General features: G+C 41.6%; 2 protein-coding genes across 3 annotated transcripts; one reads left to right on the top strand and one right to left on the bottom strand.

The window, feature by feature from the left end:
- Positions 1–215: 215 nt before the first annotated feature.
- On the bottom strand, positions 216–11,241 carry smc1a (structural maintenance of chromosomes 1A). Its single transcript, XM_071476175.1, has 26 exons — positions 10,850–11,241; positions 9,989–10,177; positions 9,381–9,493; positions 8,813–9,016; positions 8,308–8,546; positions 7,943–8,201; positions 7,398–7,538; positions 7,215–7,297; positions 7,026–7,125; positions 6,420–6,527; positions 6,148–6,333; positions 5,796–5,975; positions 5,488–5,634; positions 5,173–5,310; positions 4,966–5,082; positions 4,767–4,873; positions 4,502–4,643; positions 4,256–4,401; positions 3,938–4,091; positions 3,740–3,847; positions 3,323–3,479; positions 3,065–3,219; positions 2,760–2,911; positions 2,575–2,644; positions 2,328–2,438; positions 216–1,118 (listed from the first exon to the last, which is right to left on the bottom strand). The coding sequence occupies exons 1-26, from the start codon at positions 10,956–10,958 to the stop codon at positions 1,038–1,040; spliced, it is 3,696 nt and encodes a 1,231-aa protein (XP_071332276.1). The 5' UTR covers positions 10,959–11,241; the 3' UTR covers positions 216–1,037.
- Positions 11,242–11,283: 42 nt separating this feature from the next.
- On the top strand, positions 11,284–15,467 carry ribc1 (RIB43A domain with coiled-coils 1). 2 transcript variants are annotated; one of them, XM_071476177.1, is made up of 8 exons: positions 11,284–11,579; positions 11,989–12,198; positions 12,370–12,581; positions 12,705–12,819; positions 13,113–13,231; positions 13,838–14,074; positions 14,870–15,036; positions 15,198–15,467. In XM_071476177.1, exons 2-8 carry the CDS (start codon positions 12,000–12,002, stop codon positions 15,277–15,279), a joined length of 1,131 nt encoding a protein of 376 aa, XP_071332278.1. In that variant the 5' UTR covers positions 11,284–11,579; positions 11,989–11,999; the 3' UTR covers positions 15,280–15,467. The 2 variants fall into 2 exon arrangements, with proteins under 2 accessions (XP_071332278.1, XP_071332277.1); XM_071476176.1 differs by having other exon boundaries at positions 11,285–11,579; positions 11,980–12,198.

Genomic DNA, 15,467 nt, shown 5'->3' with positions numbered 1-15,467 from the left:
TGGAGAAGTTACGGCGTGAAAACTGAGAGCCTCTATTAATAGTCTTGCCTAGCAAAGCAAAGACTCCCCCTTATGGAATGGAAACTAATGCAGCAAGATGCATACTGCATTGTGGGTTCATACAGGTTCACAGATAGGTAAGAAAATTCCTTCAAACAGTTGCACAAAGCTGTCAAAGAAATCTTGCTTGCATTTCAAAATAAAAGTAAACAAAATTAAAGGAGCTTAAATAATTCAAATTTTATTTATTGAAGCAAAGCAATCAATAAAACAGACCTGACAGAATATTCTCACTCACATTGAGTTTCCCATTCGCCCAAACTTGATTCAGAATATCACTCAGGGAATATAAAGAGACTGTTGTTATTCATACAGCCGTGTAGTCTCAGCCTTTCCTTTGAAATTATTTTCTGATGAAAGCTCCATGATCTCATTATAGCATCGGCAGTTGCAGCTAACTAGTGGTTTTATTTAGCTATCAAACATGGGAATGTATCCACCATACTGTAAAAACAGTTTCCTGATTTTCCAGCTTTTAAAAAAGAAGCACATATGAAAATGCAAATACATATTTTAGTACACACAACAGAAGACAGGCAAGGGCTTTAAAGCACACCACTGAAAGGCGGGCCATAAACAGTATAAAAGTTCTGACAGCAAAAACTTGTTTCAGGTAAATTTGACACATTTTACCACATGATACAAATTCTACAGTCTGTTAAAAAGGTTTGATTCCCACTCATTTTCATTAGCTTATAATTAACTTTATTGATTATTATAATCACACTTGTATGGCCAAATTGAGAAAGGGCTGGGTCGTATAAATGTACACACATCCTGGTTGTAAAAATAATAGCAATTCACTAATTCACTACTCTAGCCTATTCAAAAATAAACAAAACATAAAAAACAATAGGAAATAAGATGTGGGACCTAATGGATACATGATCTGGGACTATAGAATACATGAGCAATCCAGAGAAAGTAGCAGATGAACATCCAACCTGCCAAAATGCCAATGTTGGGAGTGCCTTGTTCTATTCATTCGGGTTTGGGTTGGCGTCCGGATACTGAGAGAGGTCGAAGGTGAGAACTTTGCTGATGACACAATCTCCTTGCTGTAGGTAGAGGAGAAGGAAAATAATTTATATATACAGTACCAGTTGTTGACTAAATGCACATTAGACACATGTGCTTCATTGAAAATATACAATTATTATATAAAGTACCAGTCAAAGGTTTGGACACATTTTCCCATTCACTTGAAAATAATAGCAATTCACTAATATGCTTTATGAAGGCCAAATCTGAAACTAGATGTACCAAATAGACTTATAATTAGGGCTGAAACAAATATTAACATTATTATCAATTATTTTTTCAATTAATCATTTGGACCATGAAATGTCAAAAGAAAATAGTGAAAAAAAATCAGTCACAACAATCAGTTTCCCAGAACTTTCCCCCGAGTCTGTTTGTCTGACCAACAGTCTGAAACCCAAACGATATTCAGAGAAAAGCAGCGAGCTGGAACCTGAGATATTGAGGCATTTTTTTCCACAATGTTTGCTTTACAAATGTCAGAAATGATTTCTGTTGATCAGCTAATCCATTCAACCAACATATGGTTTCTTCGGTATTTACCAAATTAAAATGTAAGACCTTTTTTTAATACAACATAGAAAGCAATGTCATACCTTTTCATGGTCATACTCATACAACAAATGAGGGAAACCCGGTAGGGACAATAAGGCTTGCAATTATTAAAGTACATTAATTTATTGACATTTATATCAATGTCACTGGCATTTATGTCAGCTATATATAACAGTAATTCCTAGTACCACAGTTAATCAAGTAACTTTACTTGGACCAAGAAGAGTGGACGAAAATTAATGAATAAATTAACAATTAAAAAACAATCAATTAATTAAAGTAAATTTACTTTTACTAAAACTGACATGAGCTGGTGGGTTTCTTAGCTTCCGTTGCTAGCACTAGTGACAGTGTCTGCTACAGGGGTGACAACACCAGCTGAAACTAAAAAGGGATTAAACAATCCAGTGTCAAAACAGCCTCACCTGTAGTTTATGGATGTATAACATCTCTTGACAGCCTGCAACCATGTCCAAAAAAATGTAACTAATGTTGCTGACTACAAAAAACTCTTTTTAAATAATAATCCTTTTTGAGGATCTGATTTCAGTACTTTTAAGACTTTTGAAGACCTGCAAATACCCTGTTTTATAAAACTGTCAAAGCATCATGGCTGCATTTATTCAGTATTTTACACTGAATTTTTGCACAGACAATGTTGGGAAACGCACCTCTGGATAAACACCGATGAGCGAGTCTGCCTTGGTGTAGAATTCCTCCTTCAGAGAAATGACGATGGCCTGGAAGTTCTGCACCGACTGGTCTTTGATGTAATTGGCCACCTTGAGTTTACAGGAAATTATGAGTTGTAGTTGTGCTTAATGTGTTGCACATTAATAACAAAGCCTCTGTTTTTACATCACAAGCAGCATTGATAAAAAGCTCAAGTCACTAAATCGAATTTAATTAAGAACAGACCTTGCCAATGTTAGTGTTGTCCAGAGCAGCATCAATCTCATCCAGGACAAAGAAGGGCGCAGGTTTGTAGCTACAGACAATTAGGAAAGGATGTTAACAATATTCCAATAGCGCAGAAATCTTCATCAACATTAACACACACAAACATGTTTTAGACTCCCTCTCCCACTCCTCCCTTGCTTCACCTGTGGATGGCAAAGAGCAGAGCCAAGGCAGCAACAGTCTTCTCTCCTCCAGAGAGGTTGTCCATGGGTCTGAACCTCTTCCCTGGAGCCACACAGTTATAGTTGATACCATCCAGGTATGGCTCCTCTGGGTTCTCTGGGCCCAGGAAAGCCTACAGAAGAAAGACAGTCACTGTAAAAAAGATTTTCCCCTAAATATTTACCACACAATCTCTTACTTATCAACTATCTGCCTAAGCATAAATGCAGGCGGTTGTACTATGTTGAATTTCAATATGTCACCGTAAAACATTTCTGAGGCCTACCTGGGCACTGCTGTTGCGTGAGAGGGCCTTGTAGATCTCATCAATGTTGGTGGCCACAGACTCGAAGCAGGTATTGAAACGATCAAACCTTTCCTTCTTGATCTGCTCAAAGGCTTGCTTGGCCTTCTTGGCTCTCTTACGAGCAGCTTCAAACTCTGAAACAGAGATTGAGAATATTACTATAAACAGCTCTACAAAGGCACCGTGAAAATCAGCATCACTTCCTTTCTCTCACTCATTTAACTCCTGCCATCTCACCATCACTGGTCTCTTGGAACTTGTCCCTGACGCTCTCCAGCTTCTCCATGGCCTTCATGTTGGGTGCGCTGATCCTCTGTAGGATGCTCTGCTGCTCGTTCAGACGCTGCTGCAGTGTGTTTGTCTCAGCCTTGATCTCTTCCTCTGAAAGCGCATCCTACAGGAAGTCAAACAGAATTAAATAAGTCAGGAGTGTAGTTTAAAATATGGATGTCCTATCTTTGCTGCAAATGTTTCCTCATTTGTGTATTGTTAAGTACTTTGTAACTATGTAGAAACAAGTACATTATTAATATGTTATTAGAATTACTGTCACCTAGAAAACCAAGTAACACAAATCCAAAGAGCTGATGAAATGATGAGAGCTCAAGCTGGACAGTTAAAATGTAAAGCTAGGGTGTCACTTGGAAGAGCTACCTTAAGGTCTTCAGACAGGTTGCTGTAGTCGATTTCTATGAGAGCCTCTTTAGCCAAAACACTACTGGACGTCCTCTGGCTGCTGGACTCCTCTGTCTGGGAGCTCCCCTGGATCAATAAAACAAAAGAAGGATGTCATTTTATGTTTCAGTCCCAGTGGTATAAAAGTTAAGAGCCTGTATCAGTGTTTGTCTGTACCTCTCCCTGGCTGATATCATCCATTGTTCCAGAACGAAGAGGCAACCTAATATCCTGCATTTTGCAGGCTTGCAGCAAGTTGTGACGGTCACTGCGTTTCTGTTCCAGTTTAGTCTCAATAGCTGTCACCTCCTTCTGGAGCTGGGTCAACTCCCTGGAACAGACAACAACAACAACATTTTTAGAGCAAACCTAAATTAAAAGTAACATTTATATAGATAATATATATATATATAGTGTGTGTGTGTGTGTGTGAGTGTGTGTGTGTGTGTGTGTGTGTGTGTGTGTGTGTGTGAGTGCATGTGTGCAGCCACTGACTTGTTGGCACCACCCAGTTTTTTGCGGATCTCCTCCATCTCATGGTTCTTATCGTTGACTTCAGATTTCTTGGTGAGGTGCTGGTTCTTCAGGTCCTGAAGCTGGGCCATTGTCTCATCAATGATCTTCATGTGTCTGTGCTCCTCCTACAGGATGACAGGACACATGTGAGATTTAACTTGATGTCAAAATTGAGGACAGAGTAGATAATAACTTAAGCTTTCATCCTTTGCTTCGTGTTTTAACCTTTTTAAGTCGCTCAATTTCAGCCTCGTCCTTCTTGACAGTCTGCTCCCACATCATGACTTTCTCCTGGTCCTCCTTCAGCTGATTCTTCTCATAGTCCAACTGGATACCTAGACGGGTCTTCTGGGTCTCAAACTCAAGACTGAGGCAAAAATACTGAATGTCAGGTTAGGTTACACCGACAAACTGGAACAGGTTAACTAACAATGTGGAAAGAATGATGAATGATCTACACTGGAACTGAACATTAAATTACTGAACTCACCGCTTCTTCGCAATCTCATTCTGCCTCTTCACCTTCTCCTCCTCAAACTCTCTGATGTTCCTCACTCCAATCTCCTCACAGAACTCCACAAACACCTCATCCTCCACCTGGAAGACAAAAACATTCATAGTGATATTACTGAAAAGCCAAATCTTCACAAACAGATTTCTAAATGGACTTGAATTTCTGTCAGTCTCACCAGGTTCATGCGGTCCCGCAGGTCGGTGATCTCCCTCTCACGGGACTGGATGATCCTCTTGATGTCATTGATGCGGGGGCCAAAGTTTGCCAGTTCGCTCTCTAGCTTAGACTTCTCCTGCATAACACAAATAAAACACGCTTCAGTATGACGGCCAATAAGGCAAAAACAGACAGGGAGAGTAAAATAATGAGCTGTGAGCTGTACCTGCATGTTGAGGGAGAGGTGGCGAGTTTTTGTCTGTTCCAGGTCACTCTGGGAATACTTGAGTCTCATCTGCAGACCGTGGGCCTGAGACTGCACCTGACGCAGCTCTGCCTCCTTCCTCTTTGCCTTCATTTGCTCCTACAATGAAAAACATTATGAGGAAATAGTTGTGAATTAACATAAAGTGACAATAAAACGACAGCCAGGATAATAAATCATTTTTATGATTTCATGCTTATTCACTAATAAAAACAAAAAAAAAAAAACAACCCGAGTCACAACCTCATTGATTGAGGTATTCATATTTAACGTTACCTTGAGCTCCTCGGTGAGTTTTTCTTTCTTTTCTTTAAGCTTGTCCACTGCTTTCTCATCCCAGCGCCGGGCCTTGGCCTTCAGGTCACTGGCTCCTCCAGAGATGACTCCAGACTTCTGGAACAGAGTTCCGTCCAGGGCTACCGTCTGGACACAGGCAGACAAGACTCGTTTAGGTGGAAGAATAGACAAGGTTTACATCTAGTCATGAGGCATGAGTGATAGCTTCCATATCCTCCCGTCTTTATGACGACATGGTTGACAGTATATGTGAAACTTCAACTGGTGACCTAAACTAAGTCAAGTACCTTGTGTCTGTATGGCCCACCAAAAGCGATCCTTCGTGCATCCTCTACATTCTCACAGACCAGGGCGTTGCCACATGCATACTGCAGGGCTTTCTTGATGTGGGGGGGCTCATAGCGAATCACATCAATTACCAGCTTGGCTCCTCGTAGCTCTCTCAGTTTCTCATCTGTTGGCTTCACCTTTGTTGGGAGAATAGAGCATTTTAAAATTTCAGTTGACTTGTTTTTATGTAAGTGTCATTTTCCACAGATAACCTAGTGTCTGACATTAAACAGGAATTAATAAACTATGTAAAAAAAATAATTTGCACCCAGATGATCAAAGCTATTTTCAGTACTTTCTGGTATTCACCTCAAGGTAGTCGAGAGGAAGAAAGGTCTCGGGTTCTCCTCTCTGCTCCTTGATGTACTGAATACAGTCTCTGCCAGTCTTCTCAGAGTCAACAATGATGGCGTCCATGTTCTTGCCCAACACTTTGGTCACAGCAATCTGATACTTCTTCTGAGTGGGCTGGCACAGGTCGATTAGACGACCATACTGAGGAAAGAAAGAGTTGTATGTTTCACTAAATCTAGTAGGGAAGCAAGAAAATATTGTAGTGGAAGGTGTCACAGTTGCCTTACCACAGAGCCAGGGTAGAGTCGTTTGATACTCTCCATGATCTCAGCCTTGCGCTGCTGGCGACTGTTCTCCTGCCTGTCGATTCTGGCGTCTCCCAGCTGCTCCATTACCTACAGAAAAAGCCAATAACGGGATTCGTTACAGACGTTTTCACAGCTGACATTTTCACTTGACAATCACTGGCGTAACTAATAATATTAAGAATAGTAGCACCAGTGCCAGGACCCTGGTACTACGCATACTGGCCCACTGGCATGGCTTACTGACACACCTAGCATCCTCATTTATCTTATTGGTCCCACTTGTGCTTTTTCCTGATATGTAAAGTGTCTGCAATGAGAAACCTTCATTGATTCACATGAAAATTCATGCTGCTGACTTCAAAAGCACAGGTTAGCTACCAAAGTAAGTTGAAATCTGAAAATTATGGACAGTGTAACATTGGAACACATGCACAACTACAGCACACTGAAAACATGACAGTCAGCTAAGACAACGCAGCTTAAAGTCACCTCCTTTTCTTTCTTTTCCTGTGTGTGTGTGTGTGTGTGTGTGTGTGTGTGTGTGTGTGTGTGTGTGTGTGTGTGTGTGTGTGTGTTTTTGTGTACCTGGTTGAGCTCCATGTTGATCTCATCAATCCTCCTCTTGGCCATCTCCACCTCCTCGGTCAGCTCCTCCTCCATGCGCTTCTGCTCATCTAGTGACTGCCTGGGGGGGTGGCAGGACAAAAGGGTGTGAATGAAAGTATAATGGAGAAACCTATTAAATCAATACATTGAACAGTGAGAGCAGCATACCTGCTGGTGGTTATGTAATCCTCTAATTTCTCGATACGTTTCTGGTTTTCCTCAATTTCACGGATCTTCTGTTTGATTTTGGCCTGGAGAGACACAACATAATATGTGATTATGTGCATTCTAATCAGCACAAATCAGTTTGTTCTAGCACAGGAAAAAACATGCCATCATTTTCTTATTTACCTCCGTCTCCACTTTCTTCCTCTCCTCCAAATCCAGGCGGTCCTGGTCGGCCTTCTGGTCACGGTTGAACTTCTCCAGCTCCTGAGCCAGTGTGGCGGCACGTTTACTGGCTTCCTCCTTCAGACGATGGTACTGCTTGACCTGCAGGGGAAAGAGAAAGTGGATCGTGTTAGTCACTCAAATTTTTTAATATCCATTGGATGTCCTGACATCCTAACAAAAATCTAAGGTGCAGTTCACTAAAACCTGAAATTTGCATGTGCTAGCTTTCCAGTTGTACCATTATCATAATGCCAAACTGCTAAATGCATTTTGAGAAGTCAAGGCGGCCTTGATGACTAGAAAGTCATCTGGGACATCAGCATGTAAGTCAACCATTTTTTTTAGAAGTTCTCAAGTGCAATATATACTGAAATAGATCTGAAGGCAAATTTATACTTTGTGTTGACACCAAGTACCAGTTGTATCAATTACATAAAAAGCTGCAGCTGATCAAAATGAAACAAGGAGCCATTAAATGTCTACAACATTCTAACATATCAGACCTGGTTTTCCTCCAGAGTGAGGTCCTGGCCCTGGCTCTGTGCCTCCTCCTCCATTCTCTCCTCAAACTCTTGCTTGGCCAACTCCACCGCCCTCATCTCTTTATCCAGCTCATCCATGTCTGCCTTGCGTTTCTTGTACATCTTCTGGGCATTTTGCAACGACTTGCGCGCCGCCTCAAGCTTCTTGATCTTGTGTGAGGTGTTCTCTTTGGCCTTGATGTACTGTGGCCTCTTTTGGTTCAACTCAGAGTCCTTCTCTCTGCGGAGAGAGTCACATGATTAACAAAGTCCTGGGTTTTTAAAGGTACAGGATCTATGCATGTACAGTAAGAAAGCATGGCAAGGCCATCATGTTAGTCACTTACTTAATTTCTTTCTCAATGGTCTGCTGCTCCCTCATCAGCCTACCCAGCTCCTTCTTCTTGTCTTTCAGCTCCTCCTCCACGTGGTCCATCTTTTTACGGTCCTTATCAATCTCCTTGTTCCGCTGGCCCAGCTCTTTGTTCAGCTTCTCAATCTCAGTCTCATTGTGGTACAGTTTGAAGAGCTGCAACTGAACACTGGCCCTGGCTACTTCGTCCTTCAGACGTTGGTAACGCTCAGCCTGGTAGAATAATGGTAGAGACACACAGGCAATGGGATGAGGTAAATTTTGGGCATTTTGTATAATGATGACCTTTATTGATGAAATCAAATGCCAAAACTAACTGCTAACTAAAAGCTAAAGTCTTTCTGCATGTCAAATTCCTCATACAGGGCAATAAACTTTAAAATCAAGGGGCAAAAGTTACATGAAGTATTTCCAGTCAAAGCAGAACACATGGGAGTAACTGCTAGGTACTGTATTTGCAATCAACAAAAAGGACAAACCTCCTCTTTCTCTTGCTTGGCTTCTTTGCGCTCAGCAGCAATGTTTTTCTTGCGATGATAATTGAATTGCGTGTCCTCTTCTGCTTTCACCATCTCCTTCTTCCTGCGGTCATATTCCTGTGCCAGCTCTCCAGAGCGTGAGATCTCCTCAAACAGAGCTGTACGCTCCTTTGGATTCTTCATGGCAATGGACTCCACAGCTCCCTGGAGGGAGGTGAAATAATGAGGGAAATAACTGTGATTACCAATAACAACTGGCAACACAACTTTACCAGATATTAATTTTACACCAGCAAAACTGATACTGTTTCCACCACAAAGAGTATTGACAATGAGGAAAACAAAACTAGCCCACTAAAAGGGCTATACTGTTTGTCATAAGAATAACTTTTATCATCAATGATTCAGTATTGTTATTTAAACATTAAGCATTTATTACATCAAACTTCAGCGTTGGAAATGCAAAGAGGTTACTTAAATCCATGATGCACAATTGTATGACAGCCAACCTGTTATGAAGAACACTGATCAATACATTTCTCTGAGAAAACATTTTTAGGAGTCTCACCTGAAAGACCAAGAAGTTCCTGGCTTTGATCAGGATTCCAAGTTTTTCCAGCTCCTCGCTGTATTCCGGCAGGCCCACCACCTTGTTGTTGATGCGGTACTCAGAGGAGGAACCTGACGTTCACGGCACATACACATTCAGTGAGATAAAACACCAGAAACATTAGCTCATCAAAGCAAATGCACACACGACGGCTGCAAGGGTGTATGATTAAATGTGTCAACTGTATCATAATACATATCTGAACACATTATAAAGTGCTGTCTGAATAGCTTTCATATTTTAATAACAGAAATACAGTGCAACAAAGCAGTCAACAGAGCTTGATTACAGGTCTCAACTGGATCTTAGGGAATTTTGAAGTGTGAGATGGATTAAAATTAAATGTGAATGTGACAATGTCTCTGCATTGTTTGAAATTGGGGCCCATTTATTGGCAAAAAGTACAGGCATTATTTTAAGGAAATTATTTAATGTTTCAAAATATGTAATACTAATGTTTGTGCAGCTGTACTTGAACATATTCACACGACCTTATAGATGTACTTATTAATTAGCAAAGCAACTGCAACATACATCTCAAGATAATTGTCAATGGTGGTTCATACCAATAATGACCCTTGTGAAGGAGCGTTCCTCTCCGTTATCCTCCTGATACACCATACTGACAAAGGCTCTGTTGGCAGCTGGCTTCCCTACAGGTGCTCCGTGGATTAGATCCTTCAGGGTCTTCACACGCAGGTTACTGGTCCTCTCCGCCAACACAAAGCTGATGGCATCCATAAGGTTGGACTTTCCTATAACAAGAGTTTTTAGGTTTTCAGTACCCCACACAAATCCGACATGGAAAATAAAATATAAACAGTGTGAACTTTTTAATTGATGCGCTTATGTACAATCTGTTGGTGTAATCCAAAACAATTATCCTGCAGTAAAGTTTATCCTCATGACTTTTAGAATGTGAAGTTTCATGTTTTGTCAGAGATCAACTGTTGATTGTTGATATAACTAATTTCATAAGCCATAGTTTGTTGTGATGCTGCAGCGCATTGAATAATACGATTTTCACCTCCTCCTGTGCGATGCAGGAAGCACTATGTGTTCACAAGAAAATAAATCATAACTATCAATGAAAACTAAAATATGACAGTGTCATAATGTCCACAGACAAAAGAAAAGTTCGCTCATTTATATTAAACGTTAATATATATAAACACCTACAGCATTGTACAAGCTGACAAATCATAACACAAATAACACTGACATTAACAATTGAGTGCAGAATGATAATATGGTAGATAGTTAGTACGATAGAAATACTGCTGTCCAGCAAATTATGTTACACACAGAAATGGATTTAATTATAAATTGTGGTATCAACAGACAGAGGGGCTTCAGTGCACTGTGTTTACCGTTAGCCAATGCTAACAGGCTGTCTGCATTCTGCATTAGCCGCGATCATAACATACCTGATCCATTGGGTCCAATGATTGCAGTAAACTTATGGAAAGGTCCAATGATCTGTCTTCCCTTATATGACTTGAAGTTTTCAATTTCTATGAGTTTTAAATACCCCATGTTCGTTGTATTTGTGTCGCTGTTCTGAAAAAAAGCTGCACAGTAAATATTAGCAAGTAAAATGTTGCTAATGCTAATGACCAATGTTCACCGAACAAGCGATCTCAAAGGCGAAGCATGCACGCAAATGAATGAATCTCCGTTCAATCTATTGCTGGCCTACGCATAAGTCACATTATTAAGTGCATATTTAGTTTGATGATCTCAACATCTTCATAACCTTAATCAAATAGCCGCGATGCAGTTGTGACAACAATGCGCCATTTTACAATCCAGCAGGAAAACCTTCGAGCGCGCGAGACACGAAACCTCGTGATTTCTCGCGATACGAAGTGGACCAGCTCCGAGTACAGCTGCTGTGTTCAAGGCCCCACTGACGTTAAAGTTACAGGCCTTTTTCATTAACGTTATACAGTGGGCTAATTTCCGAGAGATTACATGTTTTGTACAAGTGCACCAGTCCCTGTCTCGCCGATTTGTTTCTGACGTAGCACAATGTGTTGAGATGTTACCATGGTTACCAAGGGCATCCAAACACGACGGGAATCGAGCAGCGGAGCGGCCTCATGCACTGATCCTCACATCGGTCTAAAGTCCCCAAATTAATTCATTCATCATCAGGTGAGTGTTTGCTTTAGATTAATGACCACTGCCTGTCTTTAAAGAAAATACAGCTAAATTGAAGAAGTTGCTTCCAGTCCATGTACCCTCAATGAAGCCTTTCTCAAGTTTAGTGTGACATATTGTCAGGTACCAATCCACCTGGGTGTTATTTTTATTTTAACACAATAATTTGTTTCCAACTGTGGTAGTAGCTTTTAGGGGTAAGTAGTAACTTAGAACATTTAGTCAAATACTCCACTTAAGTACAATTTGAGGTATTTGTACCTCAAAACTATTTTCTATTACTTTCTACTTTTACTCAACTATTTCAAAGTGCAGTAAGAATATCCCAACCTATTTTCAATGCTGTTTCAAGTATTTTCTAAAGCAAGCACATTTTTGTGTCTCCTCCCTCGAGGCTCACTAGAAACTGTGAACATGCACAAAGTGGATTTGCCTGTAGACCAGTCCATTGAAAAGGCTGTGGAGAGGCGAAGGTCTGCAGCAACTGCACGCAAGGATCGAATCCTCAACACCAGGCTACGTGTGATGGGCCTCGACCTTGATGCTCTGAACCAACAAGTCCAGGAAAAAAAACATCAGCAAAACATCGAGCGACAACGACACAAAGCTTTTGGTAAACTGTGGGTGGGAGAAGAGGGAGGGAGGGGACAGAATTAGACCAAATTCACCCAGGAGCAACGCTAGGAATATCGGGGTCCCTTTAAGAATATTGTCCATTTATGAAATCACCTTTCACCACTAATAAGTATTGCTCACAAGTGTATTTATTTTCGATATATTGCAGAAAAACTGACAGAGTATCACAATGACATACTGCTGCTGCAAGATTTTGATGAAAGAGAGAAGCGAGCAGCTTTGCAGACTGACCTGGCTAATTACTGGGCCACTCAGCAGCGTGAGGAGGACTCTAGTGATGCCGATCTCAAGTGTGGCCTGAAGGGGGCATTCAGGATTCCAGAGGGTGAACTGGGGCCTGCCAGCATGCAAATCTTTCAGGTATGCTGCCTTTGACAGGCAGGTGTATGGTGTGCATCGAGAGCAGTGGAAAGAAAATCCAGCAAGGGGTTAAATAAATAATCACATTATTCCAGGAGCACTGAGCCCTTGTTTCATGTACAGGGAGAGGATATTGGAGAGGAGCAAAAGAGGAGAGAACAAATGAAACAGACAGAAAGAGATCTGCGCACGCAGAAGGAGGACAATGTGAGAAGGCACATGGGAAACAAGCACAGAGGTGAAAGGAGACAAGCACACACACAGGAACTCACACACACACACTGTAATCACTGATGAGCTTACACGCTGTATGCTATAGCTTCTGTAAATCTTGCACATGCTTCATGCTTTCCTGCACAAACAATCACACACTCCTACGCACAGCCCCTATCGCCAGGTGGCATTGATGGATGCTCATCCCAGAAAGCCGTTATGTACGTGCAAGTGTGTTGTTGAAGAGCTTTGTGCAGTGGGTAATGGCTGTGTGAAAAACACACAGTAGGTGATTTCCAACTCATGTGTATGTCACAGAGATGCTTGTGAGCAGAGAGCTGGTGCATCAGGACCTAAGGGGGGTTCAGCAAGCGGCTCTAGAGGAAGAGTGTAAGAAAGCTGCCCGCATCGCACTCGACAACTACAATCGAGCTCTGGTACAGTACATGCGTGTGCACGCACAGATGGACACACACAGGCACACACCACCTGCTGATGTGAATACTCAAAGCAAAATCCAGAGGGGGGGGGGGTTCAGCTGTCACAAGCGGTTCTCAGGTGGGATTTTAAAATTAAAATTGCTAATTGAAAATCTTAAGTGATGCATGCACACACTTGCTGCAGGAATGCCACCATCATATTTTTTGGTACCAAGCTACATGGATGGTTAAACTGCTTTGATGTATGCGTGGGCCTGTTTTTAAAAGCCTCCACTTAGCTCTCCCCTCATTTGCCTGAATGCACTCAACTAAATCCTCCATTGGGAGGCATCATTACAAGTCCTTCAGGTCATGGTATTTTTGACAGTTTTGTGGTTTCTCTAATAACCACTCACATGCATGATGCACAAGCAAATGCAACTGACTAAACTGATCTCTCAGGAGGACATTCAGCATGTGGCTGATTCTTGACTCTAAGCCAGAAGTAACCACATACTAGAGGCTGGGTTTCATAAATATGCTGCCATTCCAATCATCAAGGGAATGATCCATCAACTGTCCCTGGATCCCTGATAAGGCTTCACCAAGACTTGTTCCCCACAGGCTGCAGAGCGGGCAGAGAGGCTAAAGGAGGAGCACAGGAGAGAGGAAAGGGAGAACCTTGCGGAGATGCGGCACACAGTGGCATCTGACATGATGACAGAGAGTGCAGAAACAGCGAAGAGAGAGGTGGGAGGAGGGAAGCCACCCCGGGTTCTGACTGACAGGTGGAAGGGGATGAGCCCCGAGCAGCTGAGCGCCATCCATGAGGAGAGAGAGAAGCAGTGCCTTGAGAGACAGGTACTGGTTTCACCCTAAAACACCGAGCAATTCCCATACGCAAATGAGCAATTCATGGTCAAGTCACACCTTACTCTGCTACAAGCTCTGCAAAAGTCCTCCAGAACTGTGGTTCCCAAAATGTTCAACTTAAACTTACACCTTAAAATAAAGTCACAGACGGATGATAACTTAAGGAAAAAAAACAACTTAAAATGTCTGATTAAGGTGTTAGACTCTGCTGGAGGGATGAGCAGCATTCACACAAAAGATATTAAGATGAGTGCTGCCTAACACGCTGCTCTAAAATGTCCCATTGGTTTTTAATAGGGTTGAGATCTTGTGATTGTGAAGGCCGTAGCATATGATTTACATAATGTTCAAATTCATCAAAACATTCAGTGACCCCTTGTGCCCAGTATGGATCTATCTATCTATTATTCTCCGCTAATTTATTCAGGTTTTTCCCATTCATTTGACATCCATGTCTATGTCTACTTGTAAAAATAAGTATTATTCCTTCCTTCTTAAAAAAAAAACTTTTCAGGGACCTGAAGTGATAAAATTATCCAGTGCTTAAAGTTTGAAGAAAAAAGTTTGAAAAAAAATAAACCTAAATTTGTTCAGCAGAAAAAAATGTCTGCCTTGTTATCCTTTTAACCATCTTGGAAGCCCTCAAAATTATCTTGCGGCCTTTTGGTCAGATCCTATCACCCGTGTTGGGAACCACTCCTTCATGGAAACCTAAATATGGTGTCCCACATAGCAGTTCCACTTAGGTTTAGCATTTAGACCTTTATTTCTTGCCATCTTTAGAGACAACAGGATGCTGAGAGGATTCAGGGTGCAGCCTGGGACCTTAAGCTGCTGAAGCTGTCCAGAGAAGCAGAGGAGAAGGAGACAAAAGCAGCAGAGCTGAGGAGACAGAGGAGGATTCAGATGGACCATTACAACATGCAGCAGGCCAGAGAGCAGCAGGCTTAGTGAGCACTGCATATACATACAGCACATACACTCACTATTCAGGCAGTATGGTCAGCAAATGTATTTTGGGTGTAGATGATAATGTAGAATTCAGATTTAGATGACTGTCTTTGGAGACAGTTAATCACTGTGTTTATGTGTGTGTGTCTGTCTCCCCCAGTCAGGAGTACCTGAACAAGAAGCTATACACCAACAGACCCACTAAGGACTACTTTAATCAATTCAACACCAGCTCCCGCTGACCATCACACACCTTGAACAGGCTCGTACTCCTGTGTCAATGCGCTAATAAAAACTATTGATTGTTACACTCACACTCAATGTGAATTGAATTGTCATTAATCAATACTTACTGCTTAACCTTAAGTGACACATACTCATTGATTTTATTGACTGATACTGGTGACAATAAAGGGAACCTGCTTTGGTA

The sequence above is a fragment of the Trachinotus anak genome, unplaced genomic scaffold, assembly GCF_046630095.1.
Source record: "Trachinotus anak isolate AG129_WGS33_773 ecotype Australia unplaced genomic scaffold, CSIRO_AGI_Tana_v1 ptg000004l, whole genome shotgun sequence".
Classification (NCBI taxonomy): domain Eukaryota; kingdom Metazoa; phylum Chordata; class Actinopteri; order Carangiformes; family Carangidae; genus Trachinotus; species Trachinotus anak.
Note: the sequence above shows the minus strand (reverse complement) of the source record. Positions and strands in the feature narration are given on the sequence as shown.

Excerpts from the sequence above, each read along its gene's own strand:
- smc1a (XM_071476175.1), bottom strand. The coding sequence starts at position 10,958 with ATGGGGTATTTAAAACTCATAGAAATTGAAAACTTCAAGTCATATAAG. Across the intron at positions 6,334-6,419 it reads GACTCTACCCTGGCTCTGTG|TATGGTCGTCTAATCGACCT; the intron begins GTAAGGCAACTG and ends TTCTTTCCTCAG. Across the intron at positions 5,976-6,147 it reads TTCCTCTCGACTACCTTGAG|GTGAAGCCAACAGATGAGAA; the intron begins GTGAATACCAGA and ends CTCCCAACAAAG.
- ribc1 (XM_071476177.1), top strand. The coding sequence starts at position 12,000 with ATGCACAAAGTGGATTTGCCTGTAGACCAGTCCATTGAAAAGGCTGTG. Across the intron at positions 12,820-13,112 it reads CATGGGAAACAAGCACAGAG|AGATGCTTGTGAGCAGAGAG; the intron begins GTGAAAGGAGAC and ends TGTATGTCACAG. Across the intron at positions 15,037-15,197 it reads GCCAGAGAGCAGCAGGCTTA|TCAGGAGTACCTGAACAAGA; the intron begins GTGAGCACTGCA and ends TGTCTCCCCCAG.